At 48.8% G+C, this 23,345-nt stretch overlaps 1 protein-coding gene and 1 pseudogene across 1 annotated transcript; one reads left to right on the forward strand and one right to left on the reverse strand.

Moving 5' to 3' along the window:
- Positions 1-1,502: 1,502 nt before the first annotated feature.
- LOC136466347 (SEC1 family transport protein SLY1-like) lies at positions 1,503-3,821 on the reverse strand (annotated as a pseudogene).
- Positions 3,822-19,811: 15,990 nt separating this feature from the next.
- Positions 19,812-23,316, forward strand: LOC136468098 (U-box domain-containing protein 24-like). Its single transcript, XM_066466969.1, is given in 5 exon segments — positions 19,812-20,056; positions 20,429-21,063; positions 21,227-21,536; positions 21,660-22,297; positions 22,299-23,316. Coding segments are annotated over 4 exon segments (2,526 nt in total). The 5' UTR covers positions 19,812-20,056; positions 20,429-20,490; the 3' UTR covers positions 23,304-23,316.
- Positions 23,317-23,345: the final 29 nt, after the last annotated feature.

The following is a 23,345-nucleotide window of genomic DNA, read 5'->3' on the forward strand; positions in this document are numbered from 1 at the left end:
TGGCTTTTGAGCTCGCAGTTCACATTGCATACTTCATTTCTGTTTATTCTTCAATACTTGATAGTTCCATCATCAGAAACCTTTCAATGTCCTGTTCTTCTTTGGAGATGAACCACGAACTTCTATCTGTTTATCTCTATAATTCCATGGGCCTGCTTGTTCCCCATGTGTTAACTCAGCAGTGCAACCATGATGAAATTCAAGTGCTAGCTCATTGTCATATAGTATATAGATTCATGTTCACCTTTGGAAGGTTAGATTTTCATTCTTTCATTTCCAGGGGTAACTATGTGAATGCTAGGATCTTTTAAGTTGATCAGTTCTGAGTTCTTGCTTATTTTCAAAAGCGTTCTATCTTAACATGGAATATGAGTAACCATATTATCTCTGTTGGAATTGAAGGTTGACTGCTTTAGCTTGATCCCCTTTTTTCTTCATTTTTTGGCCCCCAGATCCCCATGGAAGGATAGGATGCTAGTATGTCACCATTGCTTGATATGATGCTATCCTTTTTTTCTCTCTCTCCTTGGTTCCGCATGAAGATCATCCTAATTTGGTAGTTGCAGTGCAGCCCTGATGAGGTTTGACTCTCTCGTGTTAACGTCGGTTAATCAGTTTCTTTGGTGGGGAGAGCTTGGGTTTGATCTCAGTGGTTTATGGTCGAGCTTTGGTAGAGATTTTGATCTGATCTTGAGTTTGAATTGTAACTGTCTGACCATTCTACTTCTATGCATGTTAAGATGTAGAGTTGAGCAGCACAGGGGTTACTGAAAGCAAAGGCTTCTGTTTCTAAGTTCTGCTTGCTTTTATTTATACTTTATGCTAATTCTGTAGGTTAGTTATGACTTGGTAGCTGTCAGATTCGTTTGTCATGGTCATGGCAGTGACTACTTCCATAGGAACCCAGAGTCAAGAACTGGTTAGCTCTGTTTTCACATGTTGTGGTGATTAGAGAGAAAATAAGCTTCTTATAACTCTGTTGAGACTCACAGATGTATGGTTTGTCTTGTGAATAGATTACACGATGCAATAACCTGTATGGTATTTTGTGCTGAAGAATTGTAACATCAACTTGGGGCGGCGTCAGATGTGTTGGATCATTTTTTGTTTAAAAAGCTTTAAATACTGCTCTTTTCATCCTAAAATATAAATGAGAGAAAAACACTATAGATTCTAACTGATAAGCCGGCTGATAAGTTCAAGCGAACAGGCCAGTTGTGTCCAAACCAATCTGGATTTGACCAAATTTGTAGAATTTTATTAGTTTTGAGTTGGGCAGTTGTCCAGAATGTGAGGTAGTTGTTTGGGTTTCCTCTATGCAGTATCGATGTTGTGTTGGAACCATGCAATTCAACCCCTGCTAGGGACTGTTTGGATTTGTTCATCTGGAGCTGTTTGGATTGGTTCGGCTGGGTACATTACATACTGCTTGCGGTGACTCATATCCACGGCCCTGTTCGCTTATCTTATAATCTGTCTTTTTCAGCCAAAACAGATTTTTTCTCTCACAACAAATCAGCCGGAACAGTGTTTTGGCTAGTTTTTTCAGCGAAGCGAATGGGGTCAATTATCATCACCAGGCAAAACTTGTAGATCCTTTGCTCGCGCTTGCCTCAACTCACTGCAACTGCAAGTAGTTTTAACAGTGGTCGCGTTTGGATCCCTGTCCAGCTGCCGGAAGGACCTAATGAACGGTACATGTGCTAAGTGGACATCAGAATCCAGCAGCTGGTGAAATAAAATGAAAATCAAATTTTCAGTGACAAGAAACCAAGAGTTGGGTTTTGGGCAGTCCTCATCCAAGACTACAATACAACTACCAGATGAACAGAAATAAAATGAAAAACAAATTTTCAGTGACAAGAAACCAAGAGTTGGGTCTTGGGCAGTCGTCATCCAAGACTGCAATACAACTACCAGATGAACAAACCATAAGGAAAATCACGCCACAAAACTCTTTGCACTCTGTCAAACAGGTTCATCAAATAAATCTACCCTGCAGAGCATGGATTCATTTTAACTGGATTTACAAGCTCCTCTGAACCTGAGTTCACTTACTAGCTGTGCACTAACTGTAACCAGTGCAAAAGATTGCAAACCAGATTACACTACTAACATATTCTGAGTAAAGAAAAACCAGAGAAGGAAACTGATGATCATCTGACAAGGTTCAAAGGATATATGAAAGAAAAGCTATATATTGATAACTTATCCAAGGCGGTCTCAGTTTGGCAAATTTCACTACCGTTGAATTTCAGTCTAAGGTTTTAACATAAAAAAGGCCTGGGATGCAAGGAAAGAGCTCGTTACTGTAGCAGTGGAGGGTTGTTGACACCACCACCCAGCCCTGCTTTCTGCCCCAATTCTGAGAGTTGCTCGATAAACTCCACCCCATTGACAATCTCGGTTGCACCGTATATGACATGCTTTGAAGGCTGCGAGCATTCTGCCAGCTCCATCAAGCTCCTGTACTCAATGCAATTCCCACCACCAATCATGAAGACAATTGCTTCTCTGAATGGCCCTTTGAACTGCCCACCACTTCCCGATCTAGGGGACCGTGGATCAAACAGCAGATAGCTGTCCACCTCCGGATTCGGCTTCCCTTCCATGAGAGCTTCAACTGTCCTTGTCAATGCAAGCTGCCTCCCAGTGGACAGAAGATTCTTTACCCCTGCCGTCACCGCGCTAATGGACTGCCCATACAGCTTCTCTGCCCAATCAACAATGTTGCTCCTGGTTGCTGTGTTTGAGGAGGCACTAAACTGCGTGTTCAGTGACTTTACCCTCTTGACATACTGAAACGCGGACATGTCGCCTCGACCTGCTCCAGCTCGGACACGACAGGCGACTCAAAAGAGAGGAGGTAGGTCACAGCCAGACGGAGCTTGTCCTCCTTCGTGCCCTTCCCTCGAGGAGGCCCAGCAGCGCGCTCCTGTCCACGGTGCCCTTGGTGAGCATGTCGTTCTCGCAGTCGCAGTATCCATCCAGCGATCTCTCCTTGATGTGCCCTAGCAACGCTGTTGCGATATTCGTGTGCTTGTCAATCATCTTCTTGCGTTCTGTGAGCTCTGGGAGCGAGTTCACGGCATTCATGAGGTGCTTGGTGTTGCCAATGAGATCCGTGCCATCGAACTCGATCCCATCCTTGCTGCCACCGGTGCGCTGGTTCACCTCGTCGACATCCTGCTTGTACTTGGCGAGCTGTGACTCGATCTCCTCGGCCACCCTGGGGAACGGTGACCAGCTGTTCGCCACCCAGAAGGCATCGGAGTCATCGAGATCGTAGGTCTTGGCCGGGCCAGACTTGTCTGCGGGCATCTTGAGCTTGAGGCCGAGGACGTCATGGACCAAGGGGCAGTAGCTCCAATCGTGCTGTATCCCCACGGAGAGGTCGAAGTTCCTGTCGAGGAGGCAGAGCACGGGGCGCTGGAAGAAGGCGACGGAGGCTGAGGCCTCGGTGAAACTAGCCAAAGAATTGAAAGGTAGGTACCCATGATCGGAAGTAATGTCGTAATACTTTGTTGTCGTGACGAACCATTGTAATTCTTGTAGATTATCGACATAAAACCAAGGCGCAGTTCGATGTGCTGGTGCAGGAAGCCAAAGTCCAGAAAGACAACTTCAACACTATAATCGCCACAATAAAACCAGTGCTCGACTACGTCGACGTTGAACTGGTGCCCCGTCCTGACAGCAGGCAGCAAGGGCCAGATACCATCATTCAGAGATGCAAGGCAGCGTGGGAGAACTTCAAAAACTTCAATCGCGACACCATTTTGACCGCCGCTACTCATGCCCTTGCAGTGGTTCGGTCCCATTATCCGTCCATCGACATCTAGTTGATAGGTGGTGGGTTTGCCGATGGGCTTAGCGACGCGCAAACCCAGCAGCTAGAGGATAACGTTGAGGATGTAGCAAAAATTCTTGTCGGCGATATAGACCTGTTTGGTGAAACAGAAACTACCGGTGAAGCTTAAGAAGCTGCCCGAATATTGTCGTCTATAACACTTTAATTAACCTGGCGATGAAGAATCGTTGTATTTACTTCCCGATGCAGTTATGCATAAGTAGTGTTTGATCAGTTAGTTTTCACTAAACTTGACGCCTTAGCTAGGTCATAATCCATAACGCGTAACGCGGAGCTCATGCGTATGTTGGAAAAAACAAGCGTTATCACAAGACCGTAGCCTACCGTCCAACATGCAGAGCACGGAGCTCATAGCACGTTTGGTGGGATGTTGGACCCATGGTGTCCTCCGGAGTTCTCATTGCAAAAAAACATGCTATTCAGCAGCCAACTTGAGTAACTTGGCGAGAAAAATAGTTCAAGTGGCATCCGAGCAGTTAGTTCAAGCCTGAAATCTAGGCCTTGACTAGCCTGTAGTCCATAACATCGAGCGCAGAGGCCCTGACACGTGTAGGATGAACAGGCATGACAAAGGAATCGCAACCGACCAACCGTAACGTAGAGCGCGGAGCCCCTAAGCGCGCGTAGGATGTAGTCGGAGACTGGGTCTTCTCCATAGAAAACAGAAGGAAAAAACATGTGCTGCTCGAAGATTGGCGAGCTATGTTTTGAAATTTGGAGCAAAAAATCGTCGTCGTTTTTTGTAGAAAAACCTGTGTGATCCGGAGAAAACATAGTAGGCGATTTATGGAGAAATCGTACTCGGCGAATTGGAGAAATCATGTTCGGCGATTTTTGGAGTTAACGTGTTCGAAGAATTAGAGAAATTGTGCTCGGCGATTTGGAGAAATCGTGCTCGGCGATTTGAAGAGATCGTGCTCGGCGATTTGGGCATACTTGGCGAGCGTATTGGAGGCCGTCACGGAGTGGCGTATAGCCCGCTAACGGTAAGTGAAGCTTATGATGAAGGAAAAAATGGAGAAAAATTATGGAGACCATAACTTTATTAATATTAAAGAAAAGAATACATATCTATGTTATTTTAGGGGTAGAAACGTATAAGGTGCTCTATGTGCCAGGAGTTGGGAACATGAGTCCATCTAAGTCACATAAGCGATAAGACCCTAGTCAAGTAACACCTTTTATGACGTAAGGGCCCTCCCATGGTGAAGACAGCTTGTGAAGCCCTTCAGTTTTTTTATTTCTGATGTAAGACGAGGTCGCCGATCACGAACGAATGACCTTTGACGTTACGGTTGTAATACCTCCGCAGACCTTTGAGGTACTTGGATGTGCGAACACAAGTAATCAGACATTCTTCCTCGGCCCGATCAATGTCTTCTGTCCGAACAGCTGCGGCTTGGTCTTCATCATAGTTTTCTACTCTAGGTGCTCGGAATGCAATATCCGCTGGAAGTATGGCCTCTGAGCCATAGACCATAAAATATGGAGATACGCCAGTACTGTGACTAGCTTGAGTGCGCAGTCCCTAGACCACAACTGGTAGTTCTTTGAGCCATCTGCCTGGATGCTTTTCTTCTTTTTGATAGAGCCTTTTTTTGAGGGCGTCAAGGATCATACCATTGGCTCGTTCGACCTGGCCGTTAGCTCTAGGATGAGCAACGGAAACGTATTTAATAGAGATGCACCGTTCTTCGCAAAAGCCCCAAAAATGATGGCCGGTAAAAGTTGTCCCGAGGTTAGTGATAATGCTGTTCGGGAGACCAAATCTATGTACGATGTCTTCAAAGAGCTCGACTGCTTTCTTAGCAGTAGCTGCGATGAGTGGTTTGTACTCAATCCACTTGGAGAACTTATCAATGGCGATGTACACATACCTAAAACCTCCTGGTGCTAGTTTGAAAGGTCCGATCATATCCAGTCCCCAACATGAGAATGGCCAGGAAGCTAGGATGGTCTGTAGTTCCTGTGCCGGTACATGTATTTGCTTGGCAAAAAACTGACAACCCTCACATCGTCGAACGAGATTTTCCACATTGGAGATGGTCGTGGGCCAGTAAAAACCTGCTCGGAAAGCTTTGCCGACTAGTGTTCTCGAAGCCGCATGATTGCCATAGGAGCCAGAGTGAATTTTGGAGAGTAGCTTCACACCATCGTCTTGGATGATGCACTTCTACAGTATCCCTTCCTTGGCACTTTTCCTCATCAGGCTACCGTCTACCAACACGTAGTGCTTACTTCGGTGAATTAGTCGTTCGGTTTCGATTTTGTCGGCGGGTACTTCGCCATTGGAGAGGTATTTGATGAACTGTTCCCTCCAATCGGTGACCTGTGAAGGTATCATGAGCACCAACTGCTCGGCAGGGGGTACTTCTACAACTTCCTTATCTTCTTTAATGGATGGTGTCAAGAGGTCCTGAACGAAAACCCCTGGTGGAGACGCGGTGCGAGACGATCCTATCTTTGATAGCTGGTCGGCTATTTGGTTTTGATCCCGTACCACATGGTGGTACTCGATGCCATAGAATTTCCCTTCAAGCTTCCTGATTTCGGCGCAGTATGCGTCCATCTTCTCACTGGAACAGGACCAATCTTTATTGTGCTGATTGATAACCAGCATGGAATCTCTATATACCATGAGGCGTTTGACGCTAAGCTCAATGGCTATATGGAGGCCGTGGAGACATGCTTCGTATTCCGCAGCATTGTTGGAGACCGGGAAATGTATGTGAAGAACATATCAGAGTTTATCCTTTGTTGGTGTGATGAACAGAATGCTCGCACTGGCACCATTGATATTAAGGGCGCCATCGAAGTACATCACCTAGTGCTCGGGGCAAGTGGCGGCGATGGGTTCTTGGATTTCGGTCCACTCAGCGATGAAATCAGCAAGCGCCTGTGACTTTATGGTCGGTCTGCTTTTGAAGTCAATGGAGTAGGTGCCGAGCTCAACAGCCCACTTGATGATACGACCATTGGCCTCTTTATTGCAGAGAATATCCCCCAGAGGGAACACAGTGACCATGGCGATCTTATAGTATTCGAAGTAATGTCAGAGCTTGCGTGAGGTGATCAAAATTGCATATAACAGCTTTTGCACCTGAGGATAATGAGTTTTGGGCTCATTAAGTACCTCGCTGATGAAATAGACCAGACGTTGTACCTTGTAGGCGTGTCCAGTTTCCTCGTGTTCGACGACAATAGCCATACTGACAACTCGAGAAGTGGCGGCGATGTAAACCAGCAGAGTTTCATCTGGTCGTGGCACTGTCATGATCAGAGGTTTTGTTAGAAACAATTTGAGCTGCTCGAAAGCTGTGTCTGCCTCCTCCGACCAAGAAAAAAGCTCAGAGGCCTTGAGGAGCTTGAAGAAGGGTAGCCCTTTTTCACCGAGGCGTGAGATAAATCGGCTTAACGCAGCCATGCAGCCTGTAAGCTTCTGTATATCCTTGACACACGTCGACCATTTCATGTTGGTGATGGCAGAGACCTTATCAAGGTTCGGTTCAATGCCCCAAGCGCTGACGATGTAGCCTAGCAGGATACCGGATGGAACTCCAAAGATGCACTTTGAAGGGTTCAGCTTCCATCGGTATTTGCTCAAGTTTGTGAAAGTTTCTTCAAGGTCGGCGATGAGTTTGTCGGCGGTTTTAGTCTTGACGACCACGTCGTCGATGTAGGCCTCGATGTTATGGCCGATCTGTTGGTCGAGGCACGTCTGGATAGCCCTTTGGTAGGTCGCTCTAGCGTTCTTTAGTCCGAAGGACATAGTAGTGTAGCAGTATGCATCGAAAGGCGTAATGAAAGATGTTTTGACCTGGTCTTCCTTGTTGAGGGAGATCTGATGGTAGCCGGAGTAACAATCAAGAAAGGAGAGCAATTCATAGCCAGCGGTGGAGTCTACAACCTCGTCTATCTGAGGTAGGCCAAAGGGGTCTTTAGGGCAGTGTTTATTAAGATCAGTATAATCAACACACATTCTCCATTCTTTATTCTTTTTCTTAACAAGAATAGGATTAGCTAACCAATCTGGATGATACACTTCTTTTATAAATCCAATAGCTAAGAGCCATTTTATTTCTACCCTAATAGCCTCCTTTTTGTCTAGCGCAAATCGGCGAAGTTTTTGCTTGATCGGTTTAGCGGTCGGTGAGACATTTAAGGAGTGCTCGATCTTCTCTCATGGTACCCCCGGCAAGTTTATAGGTTTCCAAGCAAACACATCGGCGTTGGCATGTAGGAAGGAGATGAGCGTGCTTTCCTATTTGGGGTCAAGGTGAGCCCCAATTTTCACCGTCTTGGAAGGGTCGTCGAGGCCGAGGCTGATCTCCTTGACTTCCTTGGACTTGGTGGAGGCACAAGGAGGTTCTGGGATCTCCATGTCGTCAGCAGACAGCATCTTGGCTTCGGCGATCACGCTAGCCATTTGGATGGAGAGGTCGGTGGTTTCGGCGAGGGCGAGACTTTCTGTCTCGCAGGCGTAGGTGATGGAGAGGTTGGCCCGCAAAGATAGGACCCCTACGGGCAAAGGCATCTTTAACACCAAATACGTGTAGTGTGGAATGGCCATGAACTTGGCCAGAGCCGGTCACCCCAGTATGGCATGATAGGTGGTGTCGAAGTCTACGACGTAGAAGTTGATATGCTCCACTCGGTAGTTGGTTATCGTGCCAAACTATACTAGTAGGGTAATCTCCCCAAGCGGTCTGGATGCCCTACCAGGTACCACGCCCCAAAAGGAGGAGTCTGAAGGCATGACATCTGTTGGACCGAGGCCGAGCTCCCTTAGGGCCCCGGCGAAGAGTAGATTCAAAGCGCTCCCACCGTCGATGAGGACTTTTCTGAAGAGCACCTTCTGGACAGTCGCGTCAAGGATGAGGGGAAAATGCCCTGTGTAGGGTATGTCCACCCACTGGTTGGCCCTATTGAAGGTGATGGAGATTTTGGACCACGAGCGATAGCTAGGGTTGGTGGTAGTTTCTTCTAAAATGACGACGAGCACTCGTCGGGCGGCAAGCTTCCATTCCCTTCTGCTCTCGTTGGAGGCGAAACCCCCAAAGATGGTGGCAACCACCTTATCGTGGTCCTGGAAGGCATTATTGTTATCCCTAGGAGGTCGACGTCCTCCGTTCCCGCCATTGTCGTCGTTGTACTTTTTCTCCTAGAACTCCTTAGCCAAACCAAGACAATCCTTCATCTTGTGTTTGGCATTCTTATGCAGGGGCACGATCCATCAAGGATCTTCTTATACTGCTCATCGTAGTTATGCTTTGTGCGCGGCTCATTGACGTTGGCAACAAAGTGATCTGGTCAGCGGCGGCGATTCTGACCAGCTTTGTATCCATCTGGCCGATCTCGTCCGCTGTCCCGATGGAAACTACGGTCATCGTAGCGACGACCGTTGTGCTATCGGTCGTCATTGCGGTCATCGTGGCGGCAATCGTTGTGCTGTCGGTCATCGTTGCGGTCGTCATGGCGGGTGATTAGTGCCCGTATCTTCATTAAAACGCACCTTCGCTTCCTCAGCGTCGGCGTACTGGTTGGCAGTTGTGATCATCTCGCCGATTCTGGTAGGTGGCTTCCTATTGAACTTAGAATGGAGTTCTCGGTGATGAAGTCCTCGGACGAAGGCGGTAATGACTTTGGCTTCCATGATGTTGGGAATAGAATTCCTCATCTCAGAGAAGCGTCTGATGTAGCTATGGAGTAGTTCAGACGGCTTTTGGGTGATGCGGTTGAGATCATGCTTGGTACCCGGTCGCCTGCATGTGGCCATGTAGTTGTCGATGAAAACTCTTTTCAGATCTTCCCAAGATCCGATGGAGTCTAGGGCAAGGCTTGTGAACCAGCTCATGGCGGCTGGCGTGAGCATGACGGGGAGATAATTTGCCATGATGTTGGTGTCTCCTCTAGCGGCGCGGACGGCGGTGGCGTAAGCCTGCAGCCACTGAGTTGGATTCATCCTCCCTTCATAGGGCTTGACCCCAGTGATTTTGAATCCACAGGGCCACTAGAGCATTTAGAGCACCCTGGTGAAAGCTGGGGGCCCTTCCAGGCTGTCGAAGCTGACATCGGCAGTATTGCCAATGACGATTGGCTCCAAAGCTGAGTTTGGGTTGCCGTACTCTACCTTGTACTCCTGGCGACGTCATACTTCATATTCATGGCACCTGAAATGTCATTGATCGATAGGCCATCGTGCATCCCGAAGGTTATTGAGGTGCACTCGGGCGTCCTGTTCGACCTCTTGGTCGTGCTGGCGATGATGCTTGGCGTTGTGGCCTCCAACTCCCCCCTAGGGAGGTAGTGACTGGTCGGTGAAGTGGCTTTGACTGGGGCGGCGATTAGATCTAGGACCGGCTGATCGGCAGATCACGCTCATGGAGCATGAAGGTCTCTAAACTTCTTGGATCTCATTAACTTGACAGTGTGCTGCTTTAAGCATAGCGGCGACCTTGGCGAGTTCGGGCGTCTATGGTAGGTGAGCAAGTTCATTGGCGGCCACAGCCAGATTGGCACTCGGAGTCTTGAAAACGTCGTGGCCGTCAATGCGGGGGAATTCTTCGTTGAGGTTGCGATGGAGGGGCCTTCCTTATGAATCGAACTGGTTATCACGAGCGGCCTCGGCCATCGCAATGGCGTGTTCGTTATCACGTTGTTGCGCATGGTTGGCATTCCTATTTTCACGAGCGGCGTGTTCCTCATCTGTTTCGCCATTTCGAGGGGGCTGTCGATACTGACGTTGAAGATTGCGCCACCCCAGAAAGGCAGGAGAGGAGGTTGCTTGGTGAAGGTCTCGGAGAGGGGCTCGGTGGAGCCTTGAGACTCAGAGTCTGGATTTTCCTCAAGGATAGTTTGGAGGGATGCTCCGAGACCCCAGCTGGCGTGCAGCATGTTGACGGTTGGTGGAAGCTAGTCGGCGAGCTGGTTGGTGAATTTGCCCCTCAGGGCGTCCTGATACGTAGCGGCGGTGTTGGCGAGCCCGAAGGGCAGGGCGGTGAGCCCTAAGGTTTCCCGAGCACTAAACACTAACAGATCAAGATCGGAAGGTGGTCAGTGCTGAACAAGGGTGTCTAGAGCCGACTCGGCAATGGAGAGGCAATCGGCGAGTTTCAGGCCGACCCGATCAATAGACTCGATCAGATCGTCATTGTTGACGTGCCTCCTCCGATAGCGAGGAAGCGAGCGGCGAGTGGCTGATGAAGTCGGCCTCGGAAGTGGCTCTGAGATTGGATCTACAGTCATAGGTGCGAGGGTGGTCGGCGCAGAACGGATCTGCACTGGCTCGAGAAGCTCTCCAACTCCATCGGCGTTGATGACCCATGTGATGGATCCAACTGTGAAGATCTGGCTAGTCTACGGGAGGAACAAAGAGCCTGTAGAAAAAGCCATCTTGGTCGACAAGGAAACAGCACGCACACCCCTACCTAGCACGCCAACTATCGACAGAATATCATCGGCAGTCCACCGAGGGGTATCCCACGATGGTAGATTGATCGGCAGAGGAGCGTGTAATCAAGAACAAGAAGGCAACAGAGACACACGAGTTATACAGGTTCAGGCCATCAGTATGACATAATACCTTACTCCTATGGTCTGTTGATTTGTATTAGCTATCATATGATTTGTCATGATTTCATAGGGGGTCCCTACCCGCCTTATATAGTCTAGGGGCAAGGTTACAAGACGGTTAGATCTGAGAGATAACCGGAAAGTAATAACAGATTACAAAAAACACGGGATCGTGCATATCCTATCAGACTACGTGACATCTTCCGAATATCCTTCCCATGCCTTGCGGGAGGTGCCGAGCAGAATCGTGCCCCGCAAGGCTCCTTCTCGTGGGCTAGACTGCCCCTAGAGGCGTAGCCCATGTGGCCTACCGTGGGTATCCGGGGTCATACCCCCACAGACACCCCCAAACAATAGAGCCGTTGGCTCAATTATTGGGCTGACTACGGGACGACCGAACGCACAGGTCGTGTGCACTGGACGCGTTCAGTGTGGTGACCAGACGCGTCCAGTCGTAGCCTGACTGCCATGTGTCCCTTTCAAATTGTTTAGCCATTGGTGCCCAATGGCTATCTCTATGCACAGTAATACTTCATGATTGGACGCGCTGTTAGAAAATGATCGGACCCCAAAGACACAGCGTCGGGTCGAGTCTAGAGAGCTCCTAGAGCTGCTCTGGACCGACCGAACGCTCCCAGCGTCTGATGAATTATTGCGCTGAAAACCCAAGACTTGCTGGTTCACACTGGACGCGTCTGGTGCGGCGACCGGACGCGTCCAGTCAGCTCTCTGCAATCCTACTTCGGGCTATATCACTTTGACTTGACACTAAATAGTAACTCAGTCAGCGTCCAGGTCACTCCACTAAGCCAGAGTCAGGTCACTTTCACTTAGTCGCTCACCTTAGGTCCAAATATCGGATGCGTCCAGAGTCAGGTCACTTTCACTTAGTCGCTCACCTCGAGTCCAAATATCAGGACGCGTCCGATCACTTCTGTCTGACTTTCCCAAGACTGGATAAAATACCAGACACGTCCGGTCCTAATTTCGGACATAGCCGGTCACTCTACGACCAGCGCGACTAACTCCTTTTCAACTCTATCTTCTTTACCCTTGCTTGAAATGTGCCAACCACCAAGTGTATCACCTTGTGCACATGTGTTAGCATATTTTCACAAATGTTTTCAAGGGTGTTAGCACTCCACTAGATCCTAAATGCATATGCAATGAGTTAGAGCATCTAGTGGAACTTTGAAAACCGCATTTTGATACGAGTTTCACCCCTCTTAATAGTACGACTATCGATCCTAAATGTGATCACACTCGCTAAGTGTCTCAATCACTAAACCGAAAAGCTCCTATTAATTTCACCTTTGACTTGAGCTTTTTGTTTTTCTCTTTCTTCTTTTTCAAGTTCAAGCACTTGATCATCACCATGGCATCACCATCATCATGATCTTCACCATTGCTTCACCACTTGAAATAATGCTACCTATCTCATGATCACTTAGATGTAACTAGGTTAGCACTTAGGGTTTCATCAATTCACCAAAACCAAACTAGAGCTTTCGCCTATCCCTATCAACCAAACACTGAGATGGGTCCAACCCAACCCAAAAAACTAGGGTCCGGTCTGACCCATCCCACATGTCCTAGAACCAAACACACGCTAACTATCAGTCCCCCTGGTGCCTCAGTTTATGGATCCACCACTGCTGCAAAACGTTAGTTATTTTCAACATCGATATGAACAGCTGAAAGAGAGAGAAATGATTGACACTAGTGTATATGTAAGCAATAAGCATACCATTCTGTTTTCTTCACTTAGAGCATCCCCAATACATCCCCTTATCCCCATAAAACTGTCATATTGGGGATAATTATGCCTTTTTCTCAGCAGTTCCCCAATATCTCTCCCCTTTTTTGGTGGTCGCCAATATTTCTCTCATCTTCCCTCAAAGAAAGGGGAGATATAACTCCCCCAATACCATGTGGACCATCCCAACTACCACTTTTGAGCCATATTTTCTCTTACACTCTTGTGGGACCCACCTTCCATATGGGTAGTGGAGGAGATATATTGGGGTACTGCTGCAACAACTCCCCTAATATTGACAAAAGATGATATTGGGCTACCCCAATACATGTAATTAGGGAAAGATTATTGGAGAACTGCAGGAAGATGCTCTTACTATGTATGGGATAGATCCATACACACACACTTGAACCCGTAAGTTTCGCTTGCAAGCTTATGGTACCAAAATCATATGCCTTCACTTATAATTGTACGTTCCAAAAAAAATGTGCTCCCGACTGCAATTAAAAATTCATCCGTTTATATATACTCCTTCCATACTGGTAATTCAAGTCAGTTTTGGACAAGGCTTGGATCAAACATTTAGAATATAAATCATGAATAACTTTTAAGTTGTTAATTTTGTAAATGTGAAAACCATTTAACTAGATTTGTATTGAAAAGTACTTTCATAAAAATATACATATATCATTTTTAATAAGTATTTTTATAAAAAAAATAAAAAGCTAAAGTTATGCTTTGGAGACCGTGTTGTCCAGAACACCTTGAATTACCCATAGAGAGAGAGAGAGTATATGGTTGTTGTGGTTTTTGAATTTTTATATTTTCTATCGGGAGGCCGAAAGCAAAATGGGCAAAGGTGAAGGAAGGGGGCCTGCCAGGTGGCCTCCGTGGGTTTGGTTGGGTTAGTTGACTTGACTGGTTGGGTTAGTTGACTTGACGACCCCGCCAAACCAAGCCAAAGTGAAGCTGACCCTCAGCCTGTTCGACAGGCTTGAATTGGCTGGCTGGGGCTGGTGTTGGACCAGCCAGCCAAGCAGCTGCTTCCAGCAGCCAACCAGCCCCCAGTCAATTCAAATTGGCTGAATAGCCATTTGAAATTTAAACTCTTCCCCTCAACCAATCTCAGTTCTCTAAGTCCAACAACACTACCAAAATTTAACAAAAAAGGTATGTAGCCATGGTCATGAATTTTAAACTATAAAATTAGTTCCAACGTGCACCGGCACTAGTAAGATACTTATAAAGACGCTCGAATCAACTGATGAACTACACTTGTATTAAACATTTCTCATGGTATTTCGGTCCTCCTTGCATTGAAATCCAGCTTGTTCTTTAGCCTCAACTGAGAACATCTTCCTGCCTTCTAAGAACTCCTAACAAATGAACAAAGAATCATGAGCAATGGTTCAATCAAAGACAAAAGTCAATAACAGTATAATTAGCAGGGATCGAAGATTTTTCTTTGATTCAGGGCAACAGCTACATACAAAACAATCAAAAATCAAAAGAAGGCACCCAAGTTGTGTCATCCAGTTCTTGACCCCTACTATACATCTTCTAAGCAATGAGATATCAACAACCTGTACAAAGGAAGTAACAGTAGGCCAATAATTATGTCTGACTAAGTGTTCTTCACAGTTCAAATATAACAAAGAAATAAAAGTATAATGTGCATGCCTCAAACAAGAATAATGGACTGCTGCCACCAGAAATAGAATTTCACAGCTCAAATAAAATATAAGGAGATGGATGTACAAATGAATGTGCTCAAATTAAAGGACAATCTACAAACACCAGTTGCCAAAATAGAAGCACAACATGATATGCTTGTCCCAGTATGATGCATCTAAACAGATACAATATGCCTCGCTTTATGCAAAAAGCATGTCGCAACTTGCCATAATTAAAGCAAAACAAACATCATTCAAGAGGGCTACTGAAATTGCAAACATGTATGTACTGCTACAGGCTACATGAATGAATGATCTGGGTTAAAGGTGAATTTTAAGGTTTGACAACAACCTCACCTGTTTCCAAAGTACAGTGAGTCAGATGGTAGACACCACAAAATACTCCAAGTACAATATAAAGTCATCAACAGAGAAATGAGAGTAGAATAGAAAAATGAAAAGAAAGGAAATCAAAATATGAGATCCAGATAGCCAATCTAAAACCAGTTCCACCTGCAATAGAGTGACAAAGGACCAAAACCCTCAAGTCTATCACTTCCATCTGCTTCTCTGTCAACCATGTCCATGATATCATCATCAACTTGTTCACCCTATCAGAATATGAAAAGGCATTTGAGCATTTATTTCTAAAACGAGAAAAGGAACAATTAGCCTACTGACAAACCAATCAAGTCCTCAAAGCCTGCAACATTGGTCCATCCAGTGAAAACCTTAGGTGCAAACAAAGATACAAAGCGCAACTCTACCTAATGATATCCACTGGCCCAGTTGTTCCTGTACTCCCTGTTCTGAACTCCATTGATCACTCTCGCCTCCAAGTCACTGAATGCTGACAACTTACTATTATCCTGCATAGAAATTGCAAACATATATGTACAGCTACAGGCTACATGAATGAATGATCTGGGTGTTGGGTCATTTTCATCCCACCCTCACACATAACTTCATAAAATAAACGTACCAGGTTAGTGATATATTCAGCAGCAATGTCCTTTACTAGTGACTACAGTTTGTGGCTGCAAAATCAAGAACAACACATATGAGCAAACAACAAAGTCTTTTATTATCACTTACAATGTAAATTACTAATCTGAACTGTATTGGATAATTGATTGCATTATAAACTTAATAAAATAACAGAAGATTAAATTAAGGAACTAGAAAAAGGATGAAATAATCTTGGCCTATTCAGTAACTTACTTGTACAGATGATACATGCATTTACTCAACTAGGATCTGCTTCTATTTTGTAGCTACCAAATGACAGTCCATTACAAATACCCAACAAATGACACTCCATTTGTTTAATTCCATACAACAAAAGATTACAACATCCACTAGGGTTAACAAATCTTGGCCCACACAAGATGCATTCATTAAATACCTAACTTAAATTCAAGTACTAAAGTAGGTTCATTACATCACCTTCCCTCAATCATATACCACTCCACACTATAGCTGATATAAACTCCCTTACTGTAGTTGTTTAGGTTCTACTATTTAGTATCACCCACTCTGATAGATCATACGATGGTGCATTATGTCCATACTTACGCAACCACAAATAATTATCCATTGCAAAGCATGATATGATAATCATTGCTTGCTTTTTCCTCAGAAAGAAAGGAACTCGTTCAAGAATATGCCATCATTCTTTGAGCCCCCCAAACCTTTTTTTTCAATTACATTGCGTAGCCTCGCGTGAATGTAGTTAAATTTCTCTTCGCATTCTAACTGTCTCCAATTCTATGCCCCTAAAGTCGTTTATATGGTACCTTGTATTCTGGAAAGGAGTCATGTATCCTTGAGTCTCCGTGTATCCCGTGTCTGCCAGGTAGTAGCGTCCTACAATAATTGAAATAATTTCACAATTAGTGCCAACAATGACCTGCCAACTACCTACACATATACTGCATGAAAGATATTTGCAAGTCATCACGAACCTGCGGGTGGATGCGAGAACCATTCATCGGCCTGACAGTCTCTTAGGACTACCATGTCATGACATGCTCCCGCCTTCCCGGCACCCACATAGGTGAAGCGGCCATCCATATCCACAATGGCGCAAACATTAATTAAAGTTTCTTCTTTCCTATTAAAGAAGTCAGCTTTGGCTTCCTGATTAACCTCAACCTTTATGTGTGTACCATCTATAGCACCTATGCACCCATCAAACCATGGTGCATATTCAGCAAGTTTCTAGCTGACTCGTCGGGTAGTTCCTATCTACTGGAACTAGTATAGTCTGTGCCCACCTGTACATAACCTCTGTTAGTGCAGTAACCTTCCTACTAACCGTATCTAAGGACCTTTCCAATCTATCTTTGCATTCTCTACTAGCAGACTGGTGGGCACAAGTCCAGACATATATTCCTAAAGCTTCAACGGAACTACACTTGTCTGTAGATGGCAGCTCAAACGAAAGCAACATGTTATGCAAATGCATGAAGGCATCACGGGACATACGCAAATTATCTATGCATTTTGTGGGGTCATCAAGAGTAAGTTGCATCCATTGAGAACCGGTGAGCTTAGGGTATGGGACAAGGAGGATTTACCGCTGGACGTTGCTGCGCCAGAATGCCTTTCAAACTTCTTAGCACCATAGCTGCCTTCGCCAAGTTCACCATGCCCGATCCGTCACTGGAAGTGTCGCTATTGGACTGACTCCTCGTTGCTACTTATTCTACAATATTGAAAAGTGCACAAACCAAAAAGATGTGACAGCATATATTGGCATGTTATCGTACTAGAAATAACAAAAAAGAATCACTTTCAATTACCTAATACATGTGGAGGACACAACCAGTCAACTAACAAAATTTCTGCAGTCAATTAACGAAATATCTGGGACCAACCATATCCTGCTGCCAAAGTTTACTATACATGCTCAAATTAGAAATTGACATCAAATAGAATGCAGATGGTGCTTCAACTAGAATGTTCATAGTACACCACCCATCTAAGTGAACATAGTTCTCGACAACGGTCTTTATTACAACGAAGGCAAAGAACATAACGCTGACAAGGTACATAAACCACTCAACATGCTCACGCTGGAAAACTAAACTAACTAAAGAAGCCGCAGGAGGAAGTATGATGCTGATCACTTTGACTTGGACGAAATGAAGTCCCATGAGACATTCACCCAGTTCAGTCGACCCTCTTTTGTTTCCAAATCAAGAAAAGCCCGACGACGGATCCTGCTACTACAAAGATTAAGGGCTTGGGCAAAGACTACATCACTCTCAGTGTAACCATCTTGCTTTAGAATCTAATTGACTTGGGCAATCTCCTCGGCATCAGTGGCTTGACGGGCCTTATTCCCCCTAGCATCCCTGATAATGTCGCTTAGGTCATCAAGGCAGTCATCAAGGGTTGGAGTCCTACTACTCTTCTTACTACGAGGACTAGTTAACGGAATGATCCCTAGTGACTCTCTTAGAGGGCTGACCAACACTACGTGGTTGTAGGGGCTCGTCGGACAAGGCTTGAGGAGTTTGAGGGCTGGCACTACTAGGTGTATGGTCAGGTTGATGTCCCCCTACTAGATACCAACTCGCCCCTATCATGTGGGGTACGTCCCAAAATCAAGGTAAGTTGCTCACAGCATGGTGGACGTCTGAACCTCTCACGAGCGGTTTGGCTACTTTCCTGCACGTGATCCAGGGATGGCCATGTTAGTAGTCAGTTAGTGCGAACCTAAATGCTAAAAAAGAGTCAACGAAAAGGGTGTAGTTAGTACCCATTGCCTGTGGTGTACCAACCAGGGATCAGCTGTCACTTCTCCAGTCTACGGGTCACGGCCAAGCCCAGTATGGCTCTATCCGTCGCGCCAATTGAAATACGCCCTTTTCAGCTCGTTGTACTTGTTCTAGAGCTGTTTCTTGTTGTACCCGAGCCTTGTGGCCTCGTTAAAGGCACGGTAGACATTTGTCCACCCAAGAGGGGTTGGGGAATTGTTGCCCCAGTGACATAGGTTTTCCTGTTGAGTGATTAGCTCAAGAAACAATGAGCAGGTTCTTTCATCCCAACTAGCACGGTCACGGTTCATCTGATGCAATGTGCGACATTCCAATGTATTATTGTCATGGATGGTATGGAAAAGGAAAAAAGATGTTCCTAGCATTACGGAAAGTAGGGTTTGGGCGAAGAAAAAGGGAACTTGCCTTTCCAAAACGCTTGCGGCGTTTTGAACGGAGGTTGTACTGCCTGGCTGCAGGTGGAGAGCACGACGAAGTCGACGACGCTGCTAGTGTGGGCAGCGTTGAGCAGTCGGCGTCGATGGAGGCGGGTTCGGGGAGGGAGGCGCAGCTCAAGGTCTCCAAGGGGGGTGGGGCGCGGGGAAACCTACAAGACAAGGCCGTGGGGTTCAGATCCGGCAGGGTGAGACTGCGGCGGTGTGGGATCCGCGGGGTACCTTGCTGGAGGCAGTCGGCGTCGATGGAGGCGGGTTCGGGGAGGGAGGCGCAGCTCAAGGTCTCCGAGGGGGTGGGGCACGGGGAAACCTACAAGACAAGGCCGCGGGGCTCAGATCCGGCCGGGTCAGACCGCGACGGCGTGGGATCGGGGGTACCTTGCTGGAGGCCGTCGGCGTCGATGGAGGCGGGTTTGGGAGGGAGGCGTAGCTCAAGTTCTCCGAGGCTGTCGACGGCGAGACTCGACGACACGGCGTACAGAGCCGCTCACGACTACCGAGACTCACGCGCAGAGACGGGGACGAACAGCGAGGCTGCGGCGGAACCCTAACCACGCGAAGGAGAAAAGAGGAAGGAGACAAGGGCACGCACGCGCCTAGGCATAGCTTATCGGCCAGCCGTTCGGCTGGGATAAGCCCGAGCACAGCCAGCACAGCCAGCCGGTTAAGGCCTGCCGAACAGTCTGCCTATCAAAATTCAAACACAGACTGGGTGGGGGGCCCGCATGGCAGCCTGTGTAGTCGGGCGGAGAAGAGAAGAGAAGTCGACCGGGCCAGCTCGGCGTCGGCGGCTCCTCTCCTCTTCTCCTTCCCCTTGCATAGTTCCATTCAACGCCGCACGCCGGGACCGGGAGCCGAGCTCGTCTCGTTTCCCCTCCCAGGTCGCCACCAGCCCAGGCGCGGACCTGTTCGCCGGCACGCCGTCCCCCTCTCCGTCCTCGCCGCCGCTGCCCGCTGATTGATTGGTATGTACAGTACAGTTGGTTGGTGGGTGGGTGAGGTTCGTTTCCTTTGTTATTTATGCAGAAGCTGATTGATTGCCGTGCTCAAGCTCAACAATGGACATGGACGGGCAGTCCCATCCCTGATCCCTTTCAATTAACTAATTTCTCTCAAAGGCTAGCTGCTACTAGTGCTGTGCTAGGCCCTCATCATCCGCTAGCATAAATTAGTTGGTGCTCACCTCACCGTTAAGCTAGGATTTCTTCTTATTACGTTGTACGTAGTTTGTAATTTGTATTTGTGTCCTCAACCGAAAGAGGGGTCCGGTCAGAAAAAAAGAAGACGACGAAATCATCCATATCCATCGGCTCATAGGATGCTTGTTGTTTTGACAGACAGGCAGGCAGACATAGATCGTCGGAATTGAATTGAACTGAATCGAAGTCAAAGAAGATAGATGGCGGTGGCACATGATTTTGGTGGCGGCGACAGCGAGCTGGAGGAGCAATCCAACGAGGGGTACCAGGAGCCGGCGTTCGAGGCCTTCATGTGCCCTCTCACCAGGCAGGTGATGCACGACCCCGTGACCATCGAGACGGGGCAGACCTTCGAGCGGGAGGCCATCCTCAAGTGGTTCAGGGAGTGCAGGGACAGCGGGAGGAAGCCGACGTGCCCGCTCACGCAGGCGGAGCTGCGCAGCACCGACATCAGCCCCAGCATCGCCCTGCGCAACGTCATCGACGAGTGGAGGGCCAGGAACGAGGACAAGGAGCTCGACAAGGCCTTCGCTTCCCTCGCCCAGGCTGTGCCTGCGTCTGTCTCTGTGTCTGCTCAAGACGACGCCGACACCCTGCGCGCGCTCCTCTACGTCTCCCACATGTGCCACAGGAGCGCCGCCAAGAAGACCCTCGTGCGCAGGCAAGGCGTCATACCCACCATCACTGACCTGCTCAAGAGCAGCAGCAGAAGGGTTCGCCTCAAGGCCCTTGAAGTCCTTCGTCTCATCGTCGAGGACAACGATGAAAATAAGGTCCGTCGTCTCCGTTGCTTAATTGGTGTTGTTTGCTTTAAAACAGAATTCCCTTGTACCCATTTGAATCAGCATGAATGGCTCATACTCCTGAATCCTGATGCTGCATCCAACAAGCATAATGCTTCATTTCCCTCCCTTGTATGCATGCATGTATGTATAGGAAGAGCTGGGGAAAGGTGACACCATACGCACCATCATCAAGTTCCTGTCCAATGAGAATTTCCAAGAGAGGGAGCTTGCAGTGTCTCTATTGTACGAGCTCTCCAAGCTCGATCCTATATGCGAAAGGATCGGCGCAATCTACGGGGCCATACTCCTACTGGTTGGGATGGCAAGCAGCAAATCAGAGAATGGTGTGGCTGTGGAGAAAGCCGAGAACACGCTCAAGAATCTGGAGAAGTATGAAACAAACGTCAAGCAAATGGCTGAGAACGGCAGGCTTCAGCCTCTGCTTACAAAACTTATTGAAGGTATGTTATACATGCAGTTGCAGTGCACTTCCCTTGTTGCCAATCAATCTGCTTCTTCTTTCTCCAATACAACTTTGCAATTTGCATAACGGATCACAAGGCTGAATATATAAACTGCCGCAGGCACACCTGAAGTTCAGGTCGCCATGGCTGAATACCTTGGTGAGCTTGCGTTGGCGAACGACGTGAAGGTTGTGGTGGCAGAGCAGGTTGGGGCTCTGCTCGTGAGCATCATGAAGACGGGCAGCCTTCCAGCGAGAGAGGCCACGCTCAAAGCCCTGAGGGAGATATCGTCAAACGAGTCCAGCGCCAAGATCCTGCTCCAGGCGGGCATCCTGCCGCCGCTGGTGAAGGACCTCTTCTCCTTGGGCGCCGGCCACCTGCCCATGAGGCTCAAGGAGGTGTCGGCCGCGATCCTGGCCAACCTGGTGGCGTCTGGCGCCAGCTTCCGGTCCATCCCGCTGGACGACAGCGAGGAGACGCTGCTGTCGGAGGAGATGGTGCACAGCCTGCTCCACCTCATCAGCAACACCGGGCCGGCCATCGAGTGCAAGCTCCTCAACGTCCTCGTGGGGCTCACCGGCTCCCCGTCGACGGTGGCCGACGTGGTCTCCGCCATCCGGAGCTCCGGGGCCACCATCAGCCTGATCCAGCTCGTGGAGGCCGCGCACCGGGAGATCCGCGTGGAGTCCCTCAAGCTGCTGCGCAACGTGTCGCCGTACATGGGCGCGGAGCTCGCGGACGCCCTCGGCCTCGGGGGCAAGCACCGGCCACCTGGGCAGCCTGCTGGGGGTGGTCACCGTCACCGAAGACCACCGGAGCGGCGTGACGGAGGAGCAGGCAGCGGCCGTGGCTCTGCTGGGCGACCTCCCCGAGAGGGACTGGAACCTGACGCGGCAGCTGCAGGAGCTGGGCGCGTTCCGGGCGCTGGCTACGAAGCTGGTGGAGCTCCGGCGGGGCACGATCCGCGGCAACCGGCTCGTGGCACCCTTCACGGAGGGGGCGGTGAAGGTGCTGTACAGGGTGACGTGCGCGCTGCAGGAAGAGGAGGCGGAGGTGTACGTGGAGCTGGCGCGGGAGGTGGGCCTGGCGCCGCTGTTCGTGGAGCTGCTGCAGCAGATGAGCAGCGGGCAGGACGCCGTGCTGCTCTACTCGGCCATGGCGCTGGAGAACCTGTCGCTGCAGTCGGCGAGGCTGACGGACGTGCCGGAGCCGCCGCCGCCTCGGAGTCTCATGTGCGGGTGCTTCGGGGGCCCAGGGCAGGGGAAGCAGCCGCAGCCGCCCGGGGCCATGGGGACGTGCCGCGTCCACGGCGGCTTCTGCTCGCTGCGGGAGACGTTCTGCCTCGCGGAGGGCGGGTGCAAGGCGGTGGAGCGGCTGGTGGCGTGCCTGGAGCACGCGGATGCCCGCGTGGTGGAGGCGGCGCTGGCGGCGCTGTCCACGCTGGTGGGGGACGGCGTGGCCAACGCGACGGAGGGGGTGCTGGTGGTCGGGGAGGCGGAGGGCCTGCGCCCCGTGGTGGAGGTGCTGGTGGAGAACCGGACGGAGGCGCTGCAGCGGCGGGCGGTGTGGGCCGTGGAGCGCATCCTGCGCGTCGAGGACATCGCGCTGGAGGTGGCGGCTGACCAGACCGTGGCGTCCGCGCTGGTGGAGGCCTACCGCAATGGCGACGTCCGCACCCGGCAGACGGCGGAGCGTGCGCTCCGCCACCTGGACAGGATCCCCAACTTCTCCAGCGCCTTCCACCAGGCCAAAGGCAGAACATGAATCAAGTTTTTTTTTTTCTAGCTGCTGTGAGTATATATAATT

This window comes from Miscanthus floridulus, chromosome 7 (assembly GCF_019320115.1).
Source record: "Miscanthus floridulus cultivar M001 chromosome 7, ASM1932011v1, whole genome shotgun sequence".
In the NCBI taxonomy this organism is placed as follows: domain Eukaryota; kingdom Viridiplantae; phylum Streptophyta; class Magnoliopsida; order Poales; family Poaceae; genus Miscanthus; species Miscanthus floridulus.